This window comes from Ovis aries, chromosome 12, assembly GCF_016772045.2.
Source record: "Ovis aries strain OAR_USU_Benz2616 breed Rambouillet chromosome 12, ARS-UI_Ramb_v3.0, whole genome shotgun sequence".
In the NCBI taxonomy this organism is placed as follows: Eukaryota; Metazoa; Chordata; class Mammalia; order Artiodactyla; family Bovidae; genus Ovis; species Ovis aries.
The window spans coordinates 40832336-40857123 of record NC_056065.1 but is presented as its reverse complement, the minus strand read 5'-3'; the positions used below and the strand labels follow the sequence as shown (position 1 = coordinate 40857123).

General features: G+C 49.1%; 1 protein-coding gene across 1 annotated transcript in view; it reads left to right on the top strand.

Moving 5' to 3' along the window:
* The window catches only part of TNFRSF8 (TNF receptor superfamily member 8), a 73911-nt gene that overhangs the window by 37311 nt on the left and 11812 nt on the right, over positions 1 to 24788 (top strand). Inside the window, exons 6-13 of the mRNA XM_027976068.3 lie at positions 74 to 231; positions 1974 to 2090; positions 5847 to 5999; positions 14562 to 14655; positions 14937 to 15082; positions 17142 to 17243; positions 17377 to 17430; positions 24380 to 24405. Coding sequence (XP_027831869.2) covers positions 74 to 231; positions 1974 to 2090; positions 5847 to 5999; positions 14562 to 14655; positions 14937 to 15082; positions 17142 to 17243; positions 17377 to 17430; positions 24380 to 24405 — 850 coding nt within the window. The remainder of the gene's footprint in view (positions 1 to 73; positions 232 to 1973; positions 2091 to 5846; positions 6000 to 14561; positions 14656 to 14936; positions 15083 to 17141; positions 17244 to 17376; positions 17431 to 24379; positions 24406 to 24788) is intronic.

Genomic DNA, 24788 nt, shown 5'->3' with positions numbered 1-24788 from the left:
GGCTGCCCCTGAGCACAGATTCCCCCTGCACCATCAGAAGAATTGCCAGTCCCATCTCTGGCTTCTTTCCCAGTGGCGCCATCCCCCAGGCCAAGCCCACCCTGACCTCCCCAGCAAGCCCTGGTGCCAGGACCATGCTTCTTGGAGGGGACATCCCCCTCACCCCAGAAGATGCTTCTAAAATGACTCCCAACTCCAGCTCCTTCGTGGTGAAGCTCAATCCAGATCCAGGTAAGCTCTCTAGAGGAGCCAGGGGCAGTCTCCAGGGCAATGGTGTCCAGTGGGTGGGGTGCTGTGTGTGGGGTGGTCAGGGCAAACAGTCACTGAACCAGTATGGGGCGAAGAGGCTCTCAAGGCCTTCTGGGACTGAGACCTTGGAGGGCTAGAGTAGAGAATGGAAGGACTCACTTGTTTCCTGGTTTGGGTACCAAACACCGAGGCATGCTGGGGCAGTGGAGCAGGCCCATCTCTGCAGGTATCAATATGATGCCCGCCTCTAGTTCCCATGGCAACAGATTAGGGTCCCCATTTACTCCTGTTTATTACCTGATAGTCTTCCATTGTACATGAATGTATAAGAATATTACAGTTTGTTTAACACACAGTTTTTGGATATTTGGATTGTTTCTCCTTTTTGCCTGTAGTGAATAATGAAAAACAAGTCTTTGATGAATATGTTTTTGTTTCTCTTTGTTTTTTTGAATTGATCTCTAGGACTTCTTATAATTCTGGGTCTGAGCCCTTTGTCTTATAGTTGAGTTTAAAACATCTTCTCCCACCCCGTGGCTTGCCTTCTCATCCTCTTCATGGTGTCTTTTGATGAAGAGGCGTTTTTAATCTCAGTGTAGTCAAACTGGTCCATCTTTTCCTTTCTGACTAGTGCTTCTCATGTTCTGCTCTGCAAGGCCTTCCCTCCACTGAGGTCTCAACGACATCCTACATTTACTTCCTAAGGTCATTACTGTTTTGCCTTTGTTTAAAGTGTCCCTATGAATATCCAGTTGAATCCACACCGTTTGTCAAATAAATTATCCTTTCCTCACTGTTTTACATGCCGTCTTTGTTGTAAATCAGGGTCCATATTTGTGTGGGTAGGATTATCTGTTTTATATACAGTCATGTGCGTACGTTAATCCCAACAGCCTAATTTATCCCTCTCCCCATCTGGGCCTTCTTTAAATTCTCCCAATAATGTTTTATTATGATCTGTGTAGAGATATTTACATCTTTTTGTTAGATTTCTACATCTTTGGGGTTTCTGTTGATAATATAAATGATCTCTTTTTCAATACTTCATGTGTTAACTTTTTTATTGTTAGCACTAGTTTGAACTGTGTGAAATGCCAATATTTGATTATTTCTGTCCTATCTAAACAGCAATTTCATGTGGTTCAGTGCAAATATATAGACATTCAATTGATTTTGATATAGTGACATTATATCTAACTATCTTGCTAAAATCACTTATTCCTTCTAATAATGTATATACAAACTCTTCGGATGGTCTGTGCAGTCTGTGGTATCATCTGTCCATAAGTGCTTGATGTCTTACTTTCTAACCTTGCTCCTTTTGTTTCTTTTTCTTGCCTTATTGCATTGCCTATAATCTATGGGACCAAACTGAATAGAAGCTGTGATGGTAGGCATCCTTGTATCCTTGTTGAATTCAAAGAGAGAGTGGCTACCAAATTTTGGAGCTGGGCAGTGACGCAGCAATGAGACTGGGGAGAGGACTCTGGCAAAGGGAGGGACCAGAAGCAGGAGGGTCATTTTGGAGGCAGTTGGCCCTCTTTTCCTGTGTGGCGTTAGACACATCCCTTCCCTCTCCGAGCCTGAGGCCTCCCTCTGAAGGACTACTTGACACGTGCAGAGTTTGGGAGCTGAGGGGCTTCAGTGATGAGGGGTGGGATAGGGTGAGGGTGAGGCCTCTGCCCACGTGACCTGGCCTGGAGCTTCTTTGCTTCTTTTCCCAGGGCTGACCCTGCAGCCCCCATGCCCTTGGGGGTCTGCTGACTGCAGGAAGCAGTGTAACCACGACTACTACCTGGACAGGGACGGTCGCTGCAAGGCCTGTGTGACATGTTCAGGAGGTAAGGGCCATGCCTCTCCTCCTGGGGCCTCTTCCAGAGAGTAAGGATGGTCTTGGAAGGAGAGGCCAAGAATCTGGGGGTGGGAGCCCTGAGTTGGGTCCTGGATGCTCAGTCCTCGGGAGCCTGATTCACCTCACTGGCATTTTTTGAGCAATCGGCTTCTAGTGACTCCCACTGACTATTGTGGGCTTTGATAGCCGTGACTCCCTTTCAGAGAGTTTCCATGCACTCACTCTGTCTTGCAAGGAAGCATTTGTTAATCAGCTACCCTTTTCAAGCTTGTCTCATTATTTTTTATACCTATCCCATGATGCCTGGATTGAGATTGCCCCCATTTTACAGAAGAGAAAACTGAGGCTTGGGGAAGTCAGGGGATTTCCAGGGCCACAGCCCTCACAAATGGCAGGGCCAGGATTTGAACCTGGCATCTGCTACCAGGTTCTGGACTCATCACTCACTCCACTGCTTCTTAGAGCGCCACTGTACAAGCACTTAGAGGCTGACTGCTGCTGTTCTCCCTGCGGCCAGCTGCCCGCCGCACCACCAGCTGCCCTGTGAAGTCCACGCAGCCGCCCAGGTCCCAGACTGCCATGGCTGTAGCCCCAGCCCAAGACAGCCTGCACCACCAGGGGGAGGTGTGATTCTGTCTCTGCAGCAACATGGACTGGAGTCGGGGGAGGCCACGTGGGGGAAAGGACATTCTGTTTGTGGTCATTGGAGGTCACTGTTCTGGTTACTAAGGCCACAGAGCAAATTTTCCCAAATATGAGTGGCAAAAAGCAAACCATTCATTGTAGTCGTGGAGTCTGTGGGTCAGAATTCAGACGTGACACCAGAGGGCCAGCTGGTGTCTGCTGCATGAGGTCTGAGGTTTCAGTTGGAAAACCTGAAGTTTGAGAGCTGGAATCATATGCACCTTCTTCATTCATGGGTCTGGGTTTGATGCCCTCAGATCCTTTTCATGTCGGCTGCTATTTGGGCTTCCTTTGGGTGCTGGTGCTTTTGATGCTTTTGAACTGTGGTGTTGGAGAAGACTCTTGTCCCTTGGACTGCAAGGAGATCCAACCAGTCCATTCTGAAGGAGATCAGCCCTGGGATTTCTTTGGAAGGAATGATGCTAAAGCTGAAACTCCAGGACTTTGGCCACCTCATGCGAAGAGTTGACTCATTGGAAAAGACTCTGATGCTGGGAGGGATTGGGGGCAGGAGGAGAAGGGGATGACAGAGGATGAGATGGCTGGATGGCATCATGGACTCAATGAACGTGAGTCTGAGTGAACTCCGGGAGTTGGTGATGGACAGGGAGGCCTGGCGTGCTGCGATTCATGGGGTCGCAAAGAGTCGGACATGACTGAGTGACTGAACTGAACCGAACTGAACTTGGGTGCTGAACCCAAAGATGAGTTGGTAGTAGAATAGAAACCATACTCATTTTTATGACCCAGCTTCAAAAGTTACTCAGAAGGTAGAGAATCTGCCTGCAATGCAGGAGACCTGGGTTCGATCTCTGGGTCGGGAAGACCCCCCAGAGAAGGAATGGCACCCACTCCAGCACTCTCGCCTGGAGTATCCATGGACAAAGAAGCCTGGCGAGCTAGAGTCCATGGGGTCGCAAAGAGTCAGACACAACTGAGCAACCAACACACTTTCAGAAATTACATGGCGTAACTTCCACTGCATTCTGTCTCTGAAGGCCAGGGAACAGGTTCCCCCTGGAGTCATGGAAGGGGAAAAGAGTCGAGTTTTTGGATGAGTAAGTGGCCAAGCTCTGGAAGAGCAGACAGACCAAAAGCTATTGCTGTGGCCATTCCTGGAAAAAATATAATCTATATATAATCTATCACAGCTGCTGTGTCAGATGAGGAAATAAAGAGATGACGCTGGGCCCCAGAATTCCTTCAAGTTGTATAAATGAAGCCCTGTGAGGCTGTGGAGTAGAGCCCAAGTGCCTGGGGTCAAATCTTGGCTCTACTGCTTGAAAGCTTATAAACTCAAGCAAGTTTCTTAACCTCTCTGGGCCTGTTTCCTCATCAGTAAAATGGACAAGAGACTCTTTCAGAGGGGTGTTCTGAGAGTTAAATAGGTTAAACTGAGTTAATCTGGATACAGTGCTAGAAACACTGCCTCAAACAGGCTTGGTTATGTTAATACAATATTATAATTAATAGTGCAGTCCCTTGTCTTTATCACACAGGGCTTCTCAGCCTCTAACTATCCCACCAATGTCTTTATTGAGCAAATTGCATTTATCTAATCCACTGATACAGTAATTCTCTTTTCACCATTAATAAAGCATGCAGAATATCCCTCAGTTCAGTTCAGTTCAGTCGCTCAGTCGTGTCCGACTCTTTGCGACCCCATGAATCGCAGCACGCCAGGCCTCCCTGTCCATCACCAACTCCCGGAGTTCACTCAGACTCACGTTCATTGAGTCCATGATGCCATCCAGCCATCTCATCCTCTGTCATCCCCTTCTCCTCCTGCCCCCAATCCTTCCCAGCATCAGAGTCTTTTCCAATGAGTCAACTCTTCGCATGAGGTGGCCAAAGTCCTGGAGTTTCAGCTTTAGCATCATTCCTTCCAAAGAAATCCCAGGGCTGATCTCCTTCAGAATGGACTGGTTGGATCTCCTTGCAGTCCAAGGGACTCTCAAGAGTCTTCTCCAACACCACAGTTCAAAAGCATCAATTCTTCGGTGCTCAGCCTTCTTCACAGTCCAACTCTCACATCCATACATGATTACTGGAAAAACCATAGCCTTGACTAGACGGACCTTAGTCGGCAAAGTAATGTCTCTGCTTTTGAATATGCTGTCTAGGTTGGTCGTAATATCCCTAAACGTATAAATGCATTGTCACACTTTGTATTTTATAAAACCACTAACAATTTCTTTTTATTTTGGAGAAAACCCCACTTTTCATCATTAGAATTTTCAAACATCCTCAGAAGTAGAAAGAATCAGAAGTGGTTATGAACTATCACCCAATTTTAAAGAATTATCAAGTCATGGCCAGTCTTGGTTCATCTTTACCCATGCTCACTCACCCCTAATCGTTGAATTATTTTCTTAAAAAAAATTTTTTTTGGAGGGGATTTTTCTTTTAATAGCTTTACTATTACAGATAGTAATAGTAAATTACTAGATACAGATACATACAATAAATACAGTTGACATACTAGATACAGATAGATACAGTTGATATACAATAAAAGTTACATGTTTAAAGTGTGCAGTTTGATAAATTTTGAGACGTGTGTGGCTGTGAAACCATCACCACAATCAAGATAATGAACTGTCTGTCCACCTCCCAAAAGGTTCCTTAAGCTCCTTACTATCCCTCCCACCATTCCCTGCTCCTACTTCTATTCCCAGGCATTTGGTATGCTGTCACTGTGAAAGAGTTTGCATTTTCTGGCTTTTCCTATAAACAGAATTATAGAGCATAGACTCTTTTTTTGGCTGTGCTGAACGGCATGGAGGATCTTAGTTCCCTGAGCAGGGATCGAACCTGTGACCCCTTGCAGTGGAAGCATGGAGTCCTAACCATTGGACTGCCAGGGAAGTCCCTATATGCACCTTTTTTTAGCCAACTTCTTTCATTCAGCGTAGTTACTTTCTGCACCAAAAGATCTGCTCAACAGAATAATCAAATAAGCACGTGTTCCTGGGCAAATCCATCTCTGCCCTCCGGGGGTTCTCTGGATTCCTGCCCTCTTCATTCCAGTCCTTCCTTGGGACCCTTCTCTGTCCCCCAGATGGCCTCGTGGAGAAGACACCTTGCACATGGAACTCTTCCCGAGTCTGTGAGTGTCAACCTGGCATGTTCTGTGCCACGCCAGTCACCAATTCCTGTGCCCGCTGCGTCACCCGCCCCAACTGCCCACCAGGGATGGTCACCAAGCTCCAGGGTAAGCAGTTCATATCCCCAACCAAGGGGCTGAGCTCTGTGTCCCTACAGCCGTGCCTCTCCCCTCCTCCAACCAACCAAGGACCTTCATTCCTAGCTATTAACTGGGTCAGATCTGGGCTATGGTTTCTCTTTGAATAGTTAGATCCAGGAAATGGTAAAAAATCAAAACTTGGCATTTTGGCAAGAGTTTCTAATGATTGTTTTAAATTATTTAAAATTTTTGTTATTCTTCTTGAAATTATTGGGCTGGTAAAATCTTGACTTGCTTGCAAGGTTGTTTTATTGACTCAAGATAGAGCAATATAAAGCCTATGAGGAAGCTTCCAATTCAAATGGTGGACATTCGCCAGATGAAAAACAATATAAACCCTCGACAGCAGACAAAATAACAAACAGAAAAGAGTTCATCAGCAGATGAGAGAGTTCAGCGATTTTTTAGAAGGTGGAAAACAGATGGCAGGGTGGCACCAAATGAAACGCAAGGAGAGGAAAACCCACCCGAGAATTCACTCCTTGAGGCTGGCAGAAAAGTGAGGGTAACCTGCTCATAATACCCCCAGGGAGGCTCTGGGCTCAGACCAGGTAAGTAAAATGAAGGATGGGGGTGGAGCAGAGAATTAGAAAGTGCAGGAAGCTACAACTTCATCTCCAACATAAAAATTAAAAATGTGTAACAATCTGCCTGCAACGCAGGAGACCCAGCTATGATTCTTGCGTCAGGAAGATCCCCTGGAGAAGAAAATGGCAACCAGCTCCAGTGTTCTTGCCTGGAGAATTCCATGGACAGAGGACCCTGGCAGGCTACAGTCCATGGGGTCACAAGAGTTGGATATGACTAGAAAGTAAACCACCAACAGTGCAAAACCAACCAACCAAAGTGCAATCTAAAAAATTCATGAATATAACAGCAATGAGAAACCATGCAGCAATGATATACCATGGGCTCTGACCAATCTGAGAGATGGTGCCTGAGTTTTTATATCCTGCTGAAAATGATCAAATTTTTGTCTAACGACACTGAAGGACTATCTAGGGATAACTAGGTATTGGCCACTCTGGTGCAAAGCCCTCTTTGCTTGTGTCTTTAGAAGGTACACCCTGTCAGTAGGCTATTCCTGCCCAGTCACCCTGAGTGAAAGCCTTCCAGCTCACACTCCCCACCCATGATTCCAGAGTTCCCAGGCAGACCTCCTGCTGAGAGAAGAGACCCATGGTGAAAAGGACACACTAATAGCGCAGTAGAAGAAACTCCACCTGCTGCTGGAATATTCAGCACTATTCTTTCTAAATAAATATGAATGAGAAGTATACATCTTCAGACTTATAAGGAAAAACAGCAGTATGAAGGAAAATAACAAGATACACAAACAGAAAAACTTACTACCAGTGAAGCAATGATGAACCCAGGAATGGAAGAGAAAATAGTGTCCACAGAAAAATTCGAGAAGTTACAACCACAGAGTGATAACATAAAGCAATGGGGAAGGAACAGTAAGAAAGTAGAAGACCAGAAATGACTTTTAGAAAGTGTGCTTGTTACCAGTCTGTTGCCTCTCGGGCCCCAATTCACCTATGAACCCTTGCTGTGCAATGAGAGATTAGCCTTTTCAAGCATCTTCTCCTTGTGAGTGTGATTCTAGTATATGACAATAGAGGGCGCAAGAGGACCACTGCCGAAGAAAGGAGGTGTTTCTTGACTGCCTTTGCTTTTTCTTATTCTTGCTGGAGAGTCTGTTTCCAGGGCCTGTGGATGGGGACATGTGGTGGTGCCCTGACCCGGTCATCCTTCCACAGTAGGCAGTCTCTTGGCAACCTCACAATGAGACTTAGATTGAAATGACCTACCAAGAGCAAAGCAGGATGAATGAAGAGTACCCACGTCTAGACATAATGGATGTGCACACGTGCCTGCCTAGTTACATCCAACTCTGCGAGTCCATGGACTGTAGCCTGCCAGATTCCTTTATCCCTGAGATTTTATAGGCAAGAATACTGGAGTGGGTTGTCATTTCCTTTTCAGGGGGACCTTCCCAACTCAGAGATGAAACCTGAGTCTCTTGAGTCTTCCTGCATTGTTAGGCAGACGCTTCACCACTAGCGCCACCTGGGAAGCCTGGCATAACAGATGTACCACCATTTATTTATCCATCCACTGGCTGATGGACATCTGGCTTGTTTCCAGTTTAGGGCTACCCTGAATAAAGCAGCTACAAATGTTCATGTATGGGTCTTTGTGTGGACATGCATTTTCATTTCATGGGTAAATACCTAGGAGAGGGATGCCTGGGCATTGTGCTGGCCTACACAGAATGTCTTTGCAGGTCAGATCAAAGCTGGCCACCTGTGATCTGACCCAGCCACCTCTTTTTACGGGTTGAGGGAACCATGCGTAGAGCCAGAGTTAGAGCTGGGACACAGAGATCCTGAGTCACCCCAAGTGCTCTCCACTGGACCACACCAGCTCCTTCCTAGTTGACCGGATAATTTTTTTAGCTTAAATGCAATTATGTTTGAAAGCAGATTAAAAATATTTTCAGGGAATTCCCTGGTGGTTCAGTGGTTTGGACTCAGAGCTTTCACTGAAGGAGCCCAAGTTCAATCCCTGGTCAGGGAATTAAGATTCTGCAAGCCACACAGCATGGCAAAAACAAGAGAGGCATTTTCAGACATAAAAGGGCAGTCTGTTTCCCCACAACCCCATGTATCCTTTCTTAGAAAGTTACTTGATGATGTAATCCAATTAAATGAGGGGCAAAAAAGAAAAGCCATGAAATTTAGAAAACAGTGGCTCCATCCCAGGAGAGAAGAGAAGGGAAGTCCCAGAATGACACCGGTGCTAAAGACATGACAACATCTGGTTGAGCCTCATCAGAGCAGGAAAGTGAGGGGTGCCAGGGAATTGTCTACAGGAATAGAAGTTAGGATGGCGGTCAATTTCAGGAGTAGTAGAGTTAAACAACTTGAGAATATGGTGAAGGCACATTATTCTTTCATCAACAGAAAAGGAAAAAGGCAATTGAAAACTCTAGGGAAAATAAGCTGACAAAAAATGTACAGCTCAAGTATGAAGATGAAAATTTCATCTAATTTGAAGCACTTTCTGGGTGTATGGGAAGAAAATTCCATTTGACCTTGATGCTAAGACCGTTCTCCTTTAACTGGCCTAAGGATCAGGTGTTTGGGTTTAAAGAGAAGTATTTAAGTCTGATAGACAATATCTTTTTTTTTTTTTTTAAGTTTCTAAATGGGTCTAAGAGCAGGCAGGCTCCTTCCTGCTCCCTCTCCCTCCCCCTGGCCCCACTTTCCAGTGAGCCTTTTCCAGAGAACACAGGCAGATTAAGTAGGGACTAAATGATGTCTTCTGTTGACCTTCAGGTCCAAAGGAGGAAAAAAGGGGAGAATCAGTAACTCATGGAGGAAGGAGGAAGGTTATGGAGAGGTTATGGTAAATACATACAGAGAAGGGATGAGAGGCACCCAGGAGTGCTGGGCCCAATTTCTCTGCTTAGAGGAAGGACAGCATTTCTATTGCTGGATTCTGTTGCAGGTTGCCTTAGAAGGGAGGCTGCCTTGAAGGGAGGTCAGAGGGTGCTAACTGGGTGGTGGTGTTCAGTCGTGTCCAAATCTTTCAACCCCATGGACTGCAGCACACCAGGCTTTCCATCACCATCTCCCAGAGTTTGCTCAAACTTATATCCTTTGAGTTGGTGATTCCATCCAACCATCTCATCCTCTGTCTCTCCCTTCTCCTCCTGCCCCCAATCCCTCCCAGCATCAGGGTCTTTTCCAATGAGTCAACTCTTCGTATCAGGTGGCCGAAGTATTGGAGCTTCAGCTTTAGCATCAGTCCTTCCAACAAATATTCAGGACTGATTTCCTTAAGGATTGACTGGTTGGATCTCCTTGCAGTCCAAGGGACTCTCAAGAGTCTTCTCCAACACCACAGTTCGAAAGCATCAATTCTTCAGCACTCAGCCTTCTTTATGGTCCAACTTTCCCATCCATACATGACTACTACTGGAGAAACCATAGCTTTGACTAGATGGAGCTTTATTGGCAAAGTGATGTCTCTGCTTTTTAATACACTGTGTAGGTTTGTCATAGCTTTTCTTCCAAGTAGCAAGCGTCTTTTAATTTCATGGCTGCAGTCGCCAGCTGCAGTGATTTTTAAACCCAAGAAAATAAATTCTGTCACTGTTTCCATTGTTTCCTGGGTGTAGCTACAGTTAGTGTTCTTGAGCGAAAGAGCTCCTCCAGTCCTCTCCAAGTCAACTCTCACTGAATCCCCAGGACATCTCAAATACAGGTAGAAATTATAACAATTGCATTATCTTCCTCATAGCCCAAGGTCTCCAGGCTTCAACTAATTCAGGTAATGGTCTGGTGACCACATGGAAAGACACAGCGTCTTTTTTTTTTTTTTTTAATGTTTTTAATTTACTTTTTAAAAAGAAATAATTCTGTGTATTTAGTTTTGGCTGTGCTGGGCCTTTGTTGCTGCAGGGCTTTTGCTCTAGTTGCGGGGAGTGGGGGCCGCTGTCTAGTTGCGGGGGGGTGGGGGCCGCTGTCTAGTTGCGGGGAGTGCGGGCCGCTGTCTAGTTGCGGGGAGTGGGGGCCGCTCTCTAGTTGCGGGGTGTGGGGGCAGCTGTCTAGTTGTGGGGGGTGCGGGCTGCTCTCTAGTTGCGGGGGGCGGGGGCCGCTCTCTAGTTGCGGGGAGCGGGGGCGCTGTCTAGTTGCGGGGGATGGGGGCCGCTGTCTAGTTGCGGGGAGTGGGAGCCGCTGTCTAGTTGCGGGGGGCGGGGGCCGCTCTCTAGTTGCGGGGGGCGGGGGCCGCTCTCTAGTTGCGGGGGGCGGGGGCCGCTCTCTAGTTGCGGGGGGCGGGGGTTGCTGTCTAGTTGCGGGGGGCGGGGGCTGCTGTCTAGTTGCGGGGGGTGGGGGCTGCTCTCTACTGGCGTACGTGGGCATACTGCAGTGGCTTCTCCTGATGCAGAGCACGGGTTCTAGGGCGCGTGGGCTTCAGTAGTTGTGACTCGTGGGCTATAGAGCATAGGCTCAATAGTTATGGTACATGGGCTTATTTGCCTCGCGGCATGTGGGATCCTCCCAGATCCAACACATGTCTCTGCATTGGCAGGCAGATTCTTTACCACTGACCTACTAGGGAAGTCCTAATTTGCTGATTTTTAATCGCTCTACAATATTGTTTTGGTTTCTGCTGTGTGTGTGTGTGTGTGTGTGTGTGTGAGAGTCAGTCAGTTGTGTCCGACTCTTTGCAACCCCACAGACTATAACCTGTCAGGCTCCTCTGTCCATGAGATTTTCCAGGCAAGGATACTGGAGTGGGTTGCCATTTCTTTCTCCAGTGGATCTTCCTGACCCAGGGATCAAACCTGGGTCTCCTACATTGCAGGCGAATGCTTTACTGTCTGAGCTATCAGGGAAGTTTCTGCCATGTATCAACATGAATTGGTCATATAGGTATGCCCCCTCGCTTGAACCTCCGTGCCATCTTCTACTGTCTATGTGAAAACCTCCAAAAAGCAGAGGGTTCCTCAGTTCAGTGCAGTCAGTCAGTCGTGTCTGATTCTTTGCGACCCCATGAATCGCAGCACACCAGGCCTCCCTGTCCATCACCAACTCCCGGAGTTTACCCAAACTCATGTCCATTGAATCGTTGATGCCATCCAGCCATCTCATCCTCTGTCGTCCCTTTCTCCTCCTATCCCCAATCCCTCCCAGCGTCAGGGTCTTTTCCAGTGAGTCAACTCTTTGCATGAGGTGGCCAAAGTATTGGAGTTTCAGCTTCTGCATCAGTCCTTCCAATGAACACCCAGGACTGATCTCCTTTAGGATGGACTGGTTGGATCTCCTTGCAGAGTCTTATCCAACACCACAGTTCAAAAGCATCAATTCTTCGGTGCTCAGCTTTCTTCACAGTCCAACTCTCACTTCCATACATGACTACTGGAAAAACCATAGCCTTGACTAGATGGATCCTTTGTTGGCAAAGTAATGTCTCTGCTTTTGAATATGCTATCTAGTTTGGTCATAACCTTCCTTCCAAGGAGTAAGTGTCTTTTAATTTCATGGCTGCAGTCACCATCTGCAGTGATTTTGGAGCCCCCCAAAATAAAGTCTGACCCTGTTTCCACTGTTTCCCCATCTATTTCCCATGAATTGATGGGACCAGATGCCATGATCTTAGTTTTCTGAATGTTGAGCTTCAAGCCAACTTTTTCACTCTCCTCTTTCACTTTCATCAAGAGGCTCTTTAGTTCTTTACTTTCTGCCATAAAGGTGGTGTCATCTGCATATCTGAGGCTACTGATAGTTCTCCCGGCAATCTTGATTCCAGCTTGTGCTTCATCTACCCCAGCGTTTCTCATGATGTACTCTGCATAGAAGTTAAATAAGCAGGGTGACAATATACAGCCTTGACATACTCCTTTTCCTATTTGGAACCAGTCTGTTGTTCCATGTCCAGTTCTATCTGTTGCTTCCTGACCTGCGTATAGGTTTCTCAAGAGGCAGGTCCTCAGGACCCTACTAATCCAAGAAGAAAATTAATCCTGGCCTTACTTTCTCAGGAAAAATCTGAGAGGCATAATGAGAGCTTTTTATAAGAGAAGCATGGGCAGGTAGGACGTTTGCTTTGTATCACTTAAGGAAAGGGGCGCCCCCCCCCCACCAGGAACATGGGAGCGGAGAGGGCTAGTAGCCGGGCTGGACCTACTTCAAATGTGGGCCATTTCCTTCTGCCCTAGTGAAACAGTTTATCATAAACTTGTAAGAAAATGCTCAGTCCCCAGTAGGAGGCAGTGCGGTCCCATGAAAAGTGCTCCAGGCTGGGACTCGGGAGCCCTGATTTCTGGTTGGAGCTCTGGCTCTGTCTTTCTCTCCATCTGTGAGAAGGGGTGGCTGGGTCAGATCAGAAGTGACTGTGCTTGAACTGGTCCTCAAAGGCATTCTGTCAGCACAGTGACACAGCCTTCCCCTTCCTAGGTACTCAAGTGAAGTGAAATTATGTTCTTGCAAAGGCTTGTACACAAATACTCATAGCTACCCAGGTGGTGCTGGTGGTAAAAAACCCGCCTGCCAATGCAGGAAGCTTGAGAGATGTGGGTTCGATCCCTGGGTCAGGAAGATCCCCTGCAGAAGGGAATGGCAACCCACTCCAGTATTCTGGCCTGGAAATTACTTTCTGTTACTCTAGATTAACTTTTGGGGGATATTTCCATAAGATGTATTCTTCTGTGTCCGGCTTCTTTCACTGAGCTTTTGAAGTTCATCCATGCTGTAGCTGTTTTAATATGCTTAGTCACTCCATGGTGTCCGACTCTTTGCCACCCCATGGACTGTAGCTTGCCAGACTCCTCTGTCCATGGGATTCTCTAGGGGAGAATACTGGAGTGGGTAGTCACTCTCTTCTCCAAGGGATCTTCCCGACCTAGAGATCGAACCTGGGTCTCCTGCATTGCAGGCAGATTCTTCACCGTCCGAGCTACCAGGGAAGCTCCCAGCTGTGTTAGTACTTCATTTCTTTTATTGCCATACAGTATTCCAGCATTCAGAGATACTACATTTTACCATCGGATGGACACTGGGGTCATCTCTGCTTCTTTGATGACTCCATCTCCTCCCTCCCATCTCTGGGGTTTCCCCACCTTTTGTTTCCTCTGCTTAGAAACTCCCGCTCCCACTCACATGCTAACACCTCCCTCCTCATCTCCCTAGTGAGATGAGATCAAGCCTGCCATTATAGGGACCCCCATCTGCCTTCATGTGACACCGAGTCTATGAACCCCACCAGCCGGTTGGCCCCCAGGGGTGCAAATCTTTTCTGTTTTGCTCACAGCTCTGTCCCAATTCCCAGCATGCAGCAGGTGCTCAGTAAAGAGTTGTTGCTTGGAGGGACGGGAGCAGAGAGGGAGGAAGCAAGGAGACAGCCAGGACACAGACGGGTCTGCCCAGCTGCCGTGTCCTTCTGGCCCCATGGTGCTGCCTTCCCGGAAGTCACCAGGCCTGATGCGTCAGGCTCTTTGGCACTGATTTTTTTTAATTTAATTTAAAAATTTGAAGCACAGTTGATTTACAAGATATTGAATATAGCTCCTTGCTATACAGTAGGTCCCTGTTATTTATCTCTTTTATATATAATAGTGTGTGTATCTGTTAATCCCATTTCCCAGTTTATCCCGCCCTCCCTGCTTTTCCCTTTGGTAACCATCCTTGCCACTGTTTCTTTTTATTTATTTATTTATTTATAAATTGAACGATACTTGTTTTACATAATTTTGTTGATTCTGTCAAGCCTCAACATGAATCAGCCATAGGCATGCATATGTCCCCTCCCTCTTTTTTTTTTTTTAATTTTATTTTTTTACTTTACAATACTGTATTGGTTTTGCCATACATTGACATGAATCCACCACAGGTGTACATGAGTTCCCAACCCTGAACCCCACTCCCACCACCCTCCCCATATCATCTCTCTGGGTCATCCCAGGGCACCAGCCCCAAGCATCCTGTCTTGCCACTGTTTCTAACCCACTCCCTGCAGGTATGGCTGAGACAAGCACCACCTATGAGCCACCTGGACTGGGGAGCCCTCCTGACTGCAACACCAGCCCAGAGGACCGTGGGGCGCCTACCAGGTGACTCCTTGGGCCTCTCTCTTCACCGGCCCTGCCTGGGGGTGGGGGCAGCCGGCTAGGGATGGCAGTGGAGCTTGGGCTGGATCCCTAGGCCAAGCCCGCAGGTCATTTTGGAGAATGGGAGTCTATGTCTGTGCTGGCACCGTGGAAGGCCAGAAGGCCTAGAAACCCAGGCCCTGCCCTCGAAGTGCCTGGTGGAGACTGTTGGCAGAGGAGCTGGGGTCGCAGACCTCTGTTTCCATCTCAGTCGTCTGCCTTACCTCTGGCCTCTCTCTCTGCAGCCCCACCCCCTCCTTGGTCTCCCTGGCTGACTCCCTGACCGGTAAGGAGCATGAAGCGGGTGTCACCCACGCCTGGGAGGACACCCCAGTCTCAACCAGTGCTCCCATCTCCTTCTCCTCCACGGGAAAGCCGGCTCTGGTTTCAGGTAATGATCACCCCCACGAAGCAGGGCCTTCCTCCCTGGGGACCACAAGGAGGGAGGCTTCTCAATGGGCAACAGCATCACTTGGTGGGGGGGAAGAGTGGGGCTTGGGAAGTCCTGGGAACAAAGTTGACCCCAGGTCTTCGGCTTCTTGATCTGGAGCTGTGGCTCTGTCACTTGCTAGAGATGATTCCTTGATTCTTCTGAGCAGGGATTTTATTCTCAGCTTCTTCTCCATGGCCCATAATTGCTACTCACGAAATATTTGGCCACTAATCTCACGACCTTGACTGGGCTTCCCTGGTGGCTCAGTGGTAAAGAATCTGCCTTCAGTGCAGGAGATGCGGGTTCAATCCTTGGGTCAGGAAGATGCCCTGGAAAAGGAAACGGCAACCCACTCCAGTATTCTTGCCTGGAAAATTCCATGGACAGGAGAACCTGGCGGGCTACATACAGTCCGTGGGGTCACAAGAGTCGGACACGACTGTGTGACTAAACCACCACTACCTCATGATCTTGACTAGTTTCTTACTTCCTTTGGGCTTCAGCTTTCTCACCTTTTAACGTTGTAACAGCGTGTACCGCAAAGGGCAGTAAGCAAAGAATGATATACCCCGGCATTACCGGCTCCTGGCGTGCGATTTTAAGGACTTGCAGTTCTAGTGTTGGACACTAGGCGGCGATAGTGCTCAGCCAGCCCTCTGCGAGGTCCTGGATTTGGCAGTTTAACAACTTGTTAGAAAAGCAAATTACCAGCCTCCCTCAGCCAACTGAATCAGACTCTGCATTTTAACATGGCCCCCAGAAGATTCATAGGCACAGGAATGTCTGAGAAGCACTTATCTGGTACGTGTTGTTATTGTTCGTTCGCTAAGTCATTCTTGCTGCTGCTGCTGCTAAGTCGCTTCAGTCGTGTCCAACTCTGTGCGACCCCATAGACGGCAGCCCACCAGGCTCCCCCGTCCCTGGGATTCTCCAGGCAGGAACACTGGAGTGGGTTGCCATTTCCTTCTCCAATGCATGCAAGTGAAAAGTGAAAGTGAAGTCTCTCAGTCACGTCCGACTCTCAGCTACCCCATGCAGGCAAGAATCCTGGAGTGGGTAGCCATTTCCTTCTCCAGAGGATCTTCCCCGACCCAGGGAGAGAATCAGCGTCTCCTCCATTGGCAGGTGGATTCTTTACCACTGAGCCACCAGGGAAGCTGTTGGGTGCATGCTACTTTTTCAGCACCTAAACATGGATTTTAAAAAATAATAACTATATGTTGATTTTCATAAGTGACAAAGGGGCAAAAAAAAAAAAAAAGAGGCAAGTTAAGTACTAAGAGATAATGAAATATATCCAGATAGTGGTTAACAGTGTGGGCTCTAGAGTCGTGCTGGCCTGGCCTGAGCTACGATTTCTACCCTCTGGGTGACCTTGGGCCTGTTAATCTTTGCAAACATCAGCTTCCCTCCATTGTAAAATGGAGATGGTCATGGTGCCCATGGCATAGGGCTTTTGACTCCTCATTCAAGGAGCACTTGCTGAGTGTGCTTAGATGTGCTTAGGTGTGCTTAGTGTGGAGTAGATGTTGTGCCGGCCCTCGTGGAATTTCCAGTCTAGAGGAGGGGCCGGGAGTTGTGCCAGACTCCTAACTTCACCCTCTTGATTGCTCTGTCTGCCAGCCGCCCAGGACTGGGCATCACGCTTGCCTTCCTCCCCAGTCCCCTGATCTCATCCTATTGGACCTCAATTCCCTCTTCATTCTGCCTCCTTGACCTCTCCATTTCTCCCCCTTTAGCAATGGTTTGTGCATCCTTCAACTCTTTAGCTCCCCATGGGCTTCCCAGAGCCAGGCGAGAAAGGACAGGTGGGTGAGGGCTGGACCAGATAGCTATAGATAGGATCTGGGTTTCTCTTCTGGCTTGGGAAAGGACCAGGTCCTGTCAGCAGCAGTGGAGTCTGTGTCCAGAAGGAGGAAGCAGTCTGGGGTGAGGGCTGTGCTGTGTGGTCGCTGTAGGGCCCCTGGCCCCCTGCCAGGATGTCAGGGTGAGAATGCAGGGCACCACTGTGTTTCAGGACCTGTGCTCTTCTGGGTGATTCTGATACTGGTGGTGGTCGTCAGCTTCAGCTCCTTCGTTCTGTGCCACCGGAGGGCCTGCAGGAAGTGGATTGGACAGAGTAAGTGCATGTATCCTTGGGGCCCTGGGAGGGCAGGGTGCCTTGTGCTGGCCCGGGCTGGGTCCTTTTCCCGTCCTGCCCGCTGAGACTCTTTGAGGCTGGCACCCCAGTCCTCCTGCTGCTGTCATTTCAGAGCTGCATCTGTGCTACCCAGTCCAGACCTTCCGGCCCACGCTGGAGCCTGTGGGTGAGTGTCCAGGGGTCCAAAAGGGCTGTGCGCGGCTACACCGCAGCTCTGCACGGTGGGCCAGAACTCCCTTGGGGCTCCCTCTGTGTCGGGGGGGGGTTCCCACAAGCTGCTCCTCCTTTCTGTGCAACCTCGTATGTGATGGGAATATAATGTGGGTGGAAACTGTGACATGTTCCCTTCTGCGTCGGATGCGGTCTGGGCCCGAAGCTTCAAAAATTCACCTTGTCCTTAATTCTCTCCTCGGCCGTGCCCTCAGGAGAGGCCTTCCCTTCCTCTCTTCTCTCTGTCCCTCCTTCCCAGTCTCCTTGTCATTACCCCCACCCCTTCCCTCCTGCTGGTGCCCAGGGTGTAGGGGTTGGGGTGCGGGGAGCAGGCTAACAGGGCTACAGTCCTGATTCTGCACGATGAGCTACATGACTTTGGGTGAATCACTTAATTCCTTTGTGTCTCAGTTTCCTCATCTGTACCAAGTCACTCAGTCGTGTCCGACTCTTTGTGAGCCTATGGACTGCCAGGCTCCCTGTCCATAGGATTCTCCAGGAAAGAATGCTGGAGTGGGTTGCCATACCCTCCCTCCAGGAGATCTTCCTGACCCGGGGATCGAACCCACGTCTCTTCTGTCTCCTGCATTGGCAGCTGGGTCCTTTAGCACTAGCGCCGCCTTGGAGATGGGGTCTAATTCAGAGAGTGGGTGTGTGGGTCCGTTGTGTCGGGGCCTGTTAAGCGCTGTGTGCAGAGCCTGTGCACAGTCAGCATTTGCAGGTCGTGGCTGCTGTTTGCTGACAGCTCCCCTGTGTCTGGGGCCTTTTTTCTCACCAGGAGTCCAGGCCTTCCTGAGTTCTCAGTTGATCTGAACTTTTCTCTCTGATCCCTGGCCAGCCTCCAGACCACCTCTTCCAGGCAGCCTTCCGTGCCTCACCCATCCAGGCAGCAGACTCAGCTCTCACCTGGCAGGGGGCAGGAGGGGGGACCCCAGCCATTGTGTGCCAAGTATTTCTTCTGCCCTGGATGATATCTTTCAAGGCAGGACAAGGTCCTCCTCAACGTGCCACAAGCATTGGTTGAGCACCTACTGTGTATGGGCCCTGACCACAGGGGAGGGAGCAAACACAAATGGTCTGAGCTTCCTTTCTGGTTTCAAGGCAGGGTCCTATGATGGTCTCACAGACCCAGAAGCTCCATGGGAAATGGGTGATGCTCTTCATTTCATAATGAAGAGATGAAACCCAGGGCCACACTGTCTGTAGTTGCCGTGGCCAGACTCAGAAACTGGTCCTGGAACCGGCAGGTCTCATTGGCAGAGGTCTCAGTCCTTCACCCTCTTCCTCACCCCCCCACCCCCGCAATGGGTTGTCCACCACCCAGTGCCCAGCCTGACACCCAGCGGTCAACTCAGGCCTCCTCGCCCCCACGTCCCCGGGCCCCACGGAAAGCTTTGCCCTAGCCTGGCTCCTGGCTTGGCCCCGAACACAGCGCGTGAGGCGTGTTTTGGGTTTGATGAGTTTCACAAGCAGGTGCTTGTGTTCCCTTCACAAGGGGGCTTTTTGTGTTTTGACAGTTTCAAGCCTTTTTCCATGAGCTGTCAGGCTCAGTGTCTCATTGAAACCCGCGTTTGCTTTCTTGACATTTTTCTAGTATTAGAGTTTCCATTGCTGTCAGTTTATTTTTTTCTTCAAACCTCCATGATAGCAGTTTTGTCACACACATACAAAGAAAAAAGAGAGAGAGAGAAAAGACAAAAAGCACCTTCTCTTAAAAAGTCAGACCTACCAGGAACTGAGCCTGGGGCTCAGTGGTGTCCACCTTGTTTGGTGCCATTTCTGGCGCGCTGGCTTCCGGTGGGTCCTTGGGGGTCTGGTTCCCAGGGAAGGAGGTGACGTAGGGTGAAGATGTGGGTGGACTGAGCAGGGTGGGCGCAGTGGGAGCTGGAGGGGTGCAGGAGTCTTTATGCGCTTGTCCGCCCCTTTGTGTATCCGACACGCACGTCTTAGTGGCCCTGTGCTGGGTCTGGCAAGTGCCCTCCCGAGCTTTCTCACCAGCTCAAGCAGAGTGGGAATAATCTGGCCTCAGTCCTCCCGGTCTCAGAACTCCAGGGCTCAGGGAGCCCCAGGTGTGGTTAGCAGTGATCTGGACAGGTGCCTATTTGATGCTCACCCCCATCCCTGAATGGGGATGAGCATCTCCATAAGTACACGTGTTCTCATCTTATTCCTCCCAGAGGCCTGTTATAAAAGCTGAGGCACGGGAAGATGAAGAAGCTTGCCTAAGGCCACTTGGTTAATGAGCAGTACGACCGACCAGGATTTTGTTGGTGGTGCTGGCTAGATTTTTGCATAAAGGGTACCCTGGCACTGTTGACACCTGCCCAGGATCTTTCTTTGCTGTGGGGATTGTCTTGTGTGTTACAGGATGCCAGGCAGTCCTGGTCTGTAGATCCACCAGATAGTAGCAGCACCTCCCATCTGTGACAGCCAGCAATGTCTCCAGGTACTGCCACATGTGCCCTGGAGGGGAAACGTCTCTCCTGGTTGAAAAACACTCGCTGAAAGTCTTTTAACCCTTCATTTAAAAAGACACTGTCATCATTACTTTATCTGTTACTTCAGGCAGTTTTAAGTTGGAAACATTGCTTTGTTTGTTTTGAAACAACTTCAAACATACAGAAAAGTACGGTGAACGTATTTTTCCTGAACTTTTTGAGAGTAAGTTACTGACTTCATGCTTTTTCACCCCTGAATACCTGAGTGTGTATTTCACACAACCGCAGTGAAATCATCAACATCAGAGAATTCGCTTTGCTGTATCGCCACCAGCTAGGTCTCAGACCCCAGTCGAGTTTCTTCATGCACTGATAACAATGCCTTGAATGCAGTCCAGCCTCTCCTGTTGCATTTGGCCACTGTGTCTTTGTCCCCTCTAGTCTGAGTTTCTCCTCCTGGTCATGACCTTGCCATCTTGGAAGATTCCACCAGTGGTTCTGTGGCTGCCCCTCACCCTGGGTTTGCCTGACTCTGGAGTGAGGTATCCACCCCATCCCCACCCCCCGCCAGCTTTCCCTTTGTCCCTCCCCCTGCATGTTCACCCGAAGCCCTGGATGAGCGTGGTGTCTGCCAGCCTTCTCCACCGTGCAGTCCTCTTTCCTCTGTGGCCATCGCTAAGGTGAGGGGAGGTGCTTTGAGGCTCTGTGAATAACCGGTGCATCATCAGCCTTTCCTCCGTTTCTGCACGTTTGTCTGTCTGGATGTGTGGTTCCTTTCTTACTCTGCTGCCGTCGTTACTTAATTTGATGTTCAAATTGTCCCAGGTGAGGCCAGTGAGGGCCCCTTCAAGCTGGCTCCTGTGTGCTTTTGGTTCCATCTTTCTGTGTTTGGGGCTCATCTCTTTTTTAAATGTCTTTTTTTTTTTTTTTAATTGAAGGAAAAATTTTTTTTCCTTTTTTTTGGCTGGGCCGTGCGGTCTGTGGGATCCTTAGTTCTCTGACCAAGGATCAAACCCCAGCCTTTGGCAGTCAGAGTGCTGAGTCCCAACCATGGGACCGCCAGGGGGTTCCCTGGAGCACTCCATCACCGAGTTCCCAGCTTAGCTTGTAATAGTTCCCTGCCCCTTCCTGGACTGGAATCTAAGGCTGCCTGTTGCCAAACTCCTTCCTTGGGTCTGTTCCACTTCCCGCAGCAGCCAGAGAGGGGATGGAGCTGACAGCAGACAGCAACAGGGATGGAAAGGATGCATAACCTGGGTGTCAGAACCCACGTGCTTGGCTTGAGCAGCCCTCAGAGCAGCTCTGGGAAGCCAAGCACTTCTCTATGGGGACGGAGGGGGCTGCCAATGCCCAATTTGTCCCTGGATTTGTGTCCTGGGACGCTGGACACATTTGTGAGAAGATTGCGATCATTCCAAAAAAGCAAGGTTACCAATGAATGAAGACAGGGAACTGAAGCAACATTTTTGAGGGAAAAAGCCCTTATGAAATCTGACCTCTGCAGCTGGCACCGCTCGTTCTCGGTCTTTATTAAAGAACACAGGCAGGTTGTAACACGGCTATAGGCCGAGGTTGACGCCATCTGGATTCTGCCTTTTCACCTTGACATTATTTTATGCTGGTTTCTGAGAGACGGGATTGAAAGCTGATTTTCTTTTCAGTGTGATGGAGTGTCAAGCCACAGGAGTATCCTGGGGGCCCTTGGTGCTAGAGAGCATTCTAGCCACCTTCCTTTTTGTTTTTCTCCTTCCCTTTTTAATGTTTCAATTTAAAAAATCTAAACAGACTTCATTAAAGAAAAGTTTTAGACTTACAGAAAATTTGAGAAGTTAGTGGAAATATAGCCCACACCCAATTTCCTCTATTATAAACATCTTATTCTACTGCAGTACGCTTGTCACAATAAAAGCAATACCGACTCACTACTATTATGTGAAGCCTGTACTCTGTTCAGGTCTACTTGGCTTTGCCTAGCATGCTTCTGCTCCAGAACCCCACCCAGGACACCACTTTGCATTTGTGCCTTAGGCTCCCCTGGCCTCTGACAGTTTCTGGCCCTCCTAGCTTTTGATGACCGTGGCAGTTTTGAGGAGTGCTCGTCAGTTAAGGTATAGGATGATCCTCTGTTGGAATTGGTCAGTGTTTTTGTTCTGATTAGACTGAAGTCATGGGTTTGGAGGAGGAAGACCATATGAGTTCAGTGTCATTTCCATCACAACCTATCAAGAGTATGTGCTCTCAAATTAAAACTTGAAAACAATTATTTTTTTGTTTAGTAGACAGGATAGAACTCCAGTGTCCCTAGCCACAAGGGACTAGTTCCACCGAGAAGTAAACAGTGGGGACTCAATTTTGAAGACATTTGGGGAAAGGGAAAATTGGCTTTCTGTTAACTGGCAAAATGTTCCAGTGGGACTCTGTTTATGTTGAAACGTGTTATGTTTTATATGTACACATATATGGACCAGGGGGCTAAGATGGTAAAGAACCTGCCTGCAATGCGGGAGACCTGGGTTCCATCCCTGGGTCGGGAAGATCCCATGGAGAAGGGAATGTCTACCCACTCCATATTCTTGCCTGCAGAGTTCCATGGACAGAGGAGCCTGGTGGACTGGGCTGTATAGTCCACGTGGTCACAAAGAATCGGACATGACTGAGCGCCTAATATTTTCACACTTTCGTATATGGACCAGAGTCTCTGCTGAGTTTATAAATTAAGACACGATGGTTGATGGAATCTTGATTTTTGTTAACTTATCCCAATAAAGCCTACAGAAACTCAAAAACATATGAGAGAGAAGAATATGCTCTCAACATGATTGATTCCTGGGCACCTTCTCTTCTGAGATCTCATTTAATCTTCATAAAAACCCTCTGAAGGGGCATGATTGTGCCCCTTTTCCAAAGGAGAGAACTAAGACCGGGAGAGGTGAGGGCCTGCGCTGGGGCTGCATGGCTAAGCAGGCCTCCGACGCAGGACTGCTAAGCTGCTTCCTTGTTCGGCACCTGGCTCGTTTTCAGTTTTTTGCTTATCATAGGCTCCACTGCTGTGCACAGCCTGGTTACTTTCCTTCGAGTTATTTCCTGAGGGTGTGTCCCCAAAGAGGGATTACTAAATCAAAGTGTGTGAAGTTTTCACTGCCAGATGGTTCTTGAGAAAGAGGGAACCCATTCACAGGGCATGAGCAGCTGTGTTCCTGTTTACCCACATCCTCTCCAGGACTGTGTTTTATCATTTTTGTTTATCCTGTCTTGTTACTTTATCACATACTTTCTCCCCTCAATGACTCGCTGCCAAATGACAGTTGGCTGTTTGCAGAACTCAAAAATCACTCTCACAGGATAAAGATTCGGCTTCTCTGACTTCATTTAAAAGAATGTGCCTCAGGCTGGGCAACATTTCTCAAAATGCTGGCTGGGGCACTAGACAGTGGCTTCCTCTTGGGAGAGAGCCACGAGCCTCCTAAGGTGACTGCTCTGCTGTTAACTCGGTCATCAAGCATTGTGTCATTTTACACATGTGTTTCTTTTGACCGAGATTCTGATCCATTTCCCCTTTAGACACTTAACCTGCGGATGGTCATTTACAATGGACATGGAAGATTGTCCCCCCAAAGTGACCTGGTGTCTCCACAGCAGGTTCAAATTGCCCATCGTGTCATTTTATCATGGCTGGTTGGCCCCCAGCGTGCATTTCCGCTAGGATTTGAGGAGGCTGGTTTCCCAGAGCAGCAGAGGTCAGAGTTTCCGAGGTGACTCAGCCGGCTGGCCTCTTCATATGCGAGTTCTCTGGTCAGCTGTCCACACCTAAAGGCAGCAAAAGTCAATACCCTGTAGGTGGTCCCTTTGGGATTATAAGGAGCGCTGTCCTCCCAGAGGACTCAGTGCCTGGGAGCTGACTCACCCTGGTGTAGACATGTCTCTGGGTACCATCTCTAGCATTTCCAGTTGAAGAGCCCCTAAAGGGCTCTGCGGCCATCTGGCTTTAGGCATGCCTGACTCGGGGGCTCAGAAAGGATCCTCAGGACCCACCACCCTCTCTCTATCACCATGAGGTCCTCCTGTGTGGTTGAGTTTCACATGTTGCTCCGAGGGGCTCTGGCCTTTTCTGCCCCTGGCAGCCACCAGGCGATGGCAGCAGCTTCTGACCCTGTCAGGCCTCTTCGGCTGGTCCTGAACCACTCCTGTGCATGTGTGGGAGTGGGTGGGAGGGGAGGGGTCCGGTGTGCTGAGGGGCTTGTTGGCTGGGAGAGAGATGACTGCCCTGTTCTCTGGCTGCCCCTGGGAAGTGAGGCCCTGTGCCCCGGGCCTGAAACCCATCCACTGTTCTCCAGAGTGAGGTCTGAGGAAGGACCAACTTCCACCCTGGGGGCAGTGGAGGGGACACTTGCCTGCAGTGGGGTGGGGCAGGGCCAGGCAGCTGCCAGATGCCCCTTGGTGAAGTGACTGCTCTTTTTCTCCTTGCAGATTCCAAGCCGGGGAGGAACCCGATAGTAAGTAGCCTTTCCCTTGCCCCCACCCCAGCTTTGTGCCCATATGTATGATTCTTCCTCCATCAGAGCTTCTGGTTCTGACAGTGACTGGGTGGGTCCCCCACGGCCCAGGTGCAGATTCCCCTGCAAGTTCAGGCTGGGTCTGCCCCACGCAGGGAGCTCTGAGCGCGGTGGGGCCTCAGCCAGGCCCTGGCGGGGATGCGCAGCTCCACCCCCACGGCAGCCTCGGCTCCTGGCTCATCCCGCCGGGGACTTCCAGAAGGGCCTGCCAGACGGCAGGTCTGGTTTTGACCATTTGGGTGCCAGGTGTGGTTTGAGGGAAGGTTGGGTTCATTTTCCCCTTTGTCCTTCAATCCTCCATGAGTCTCATCCTCAAAGCTGGC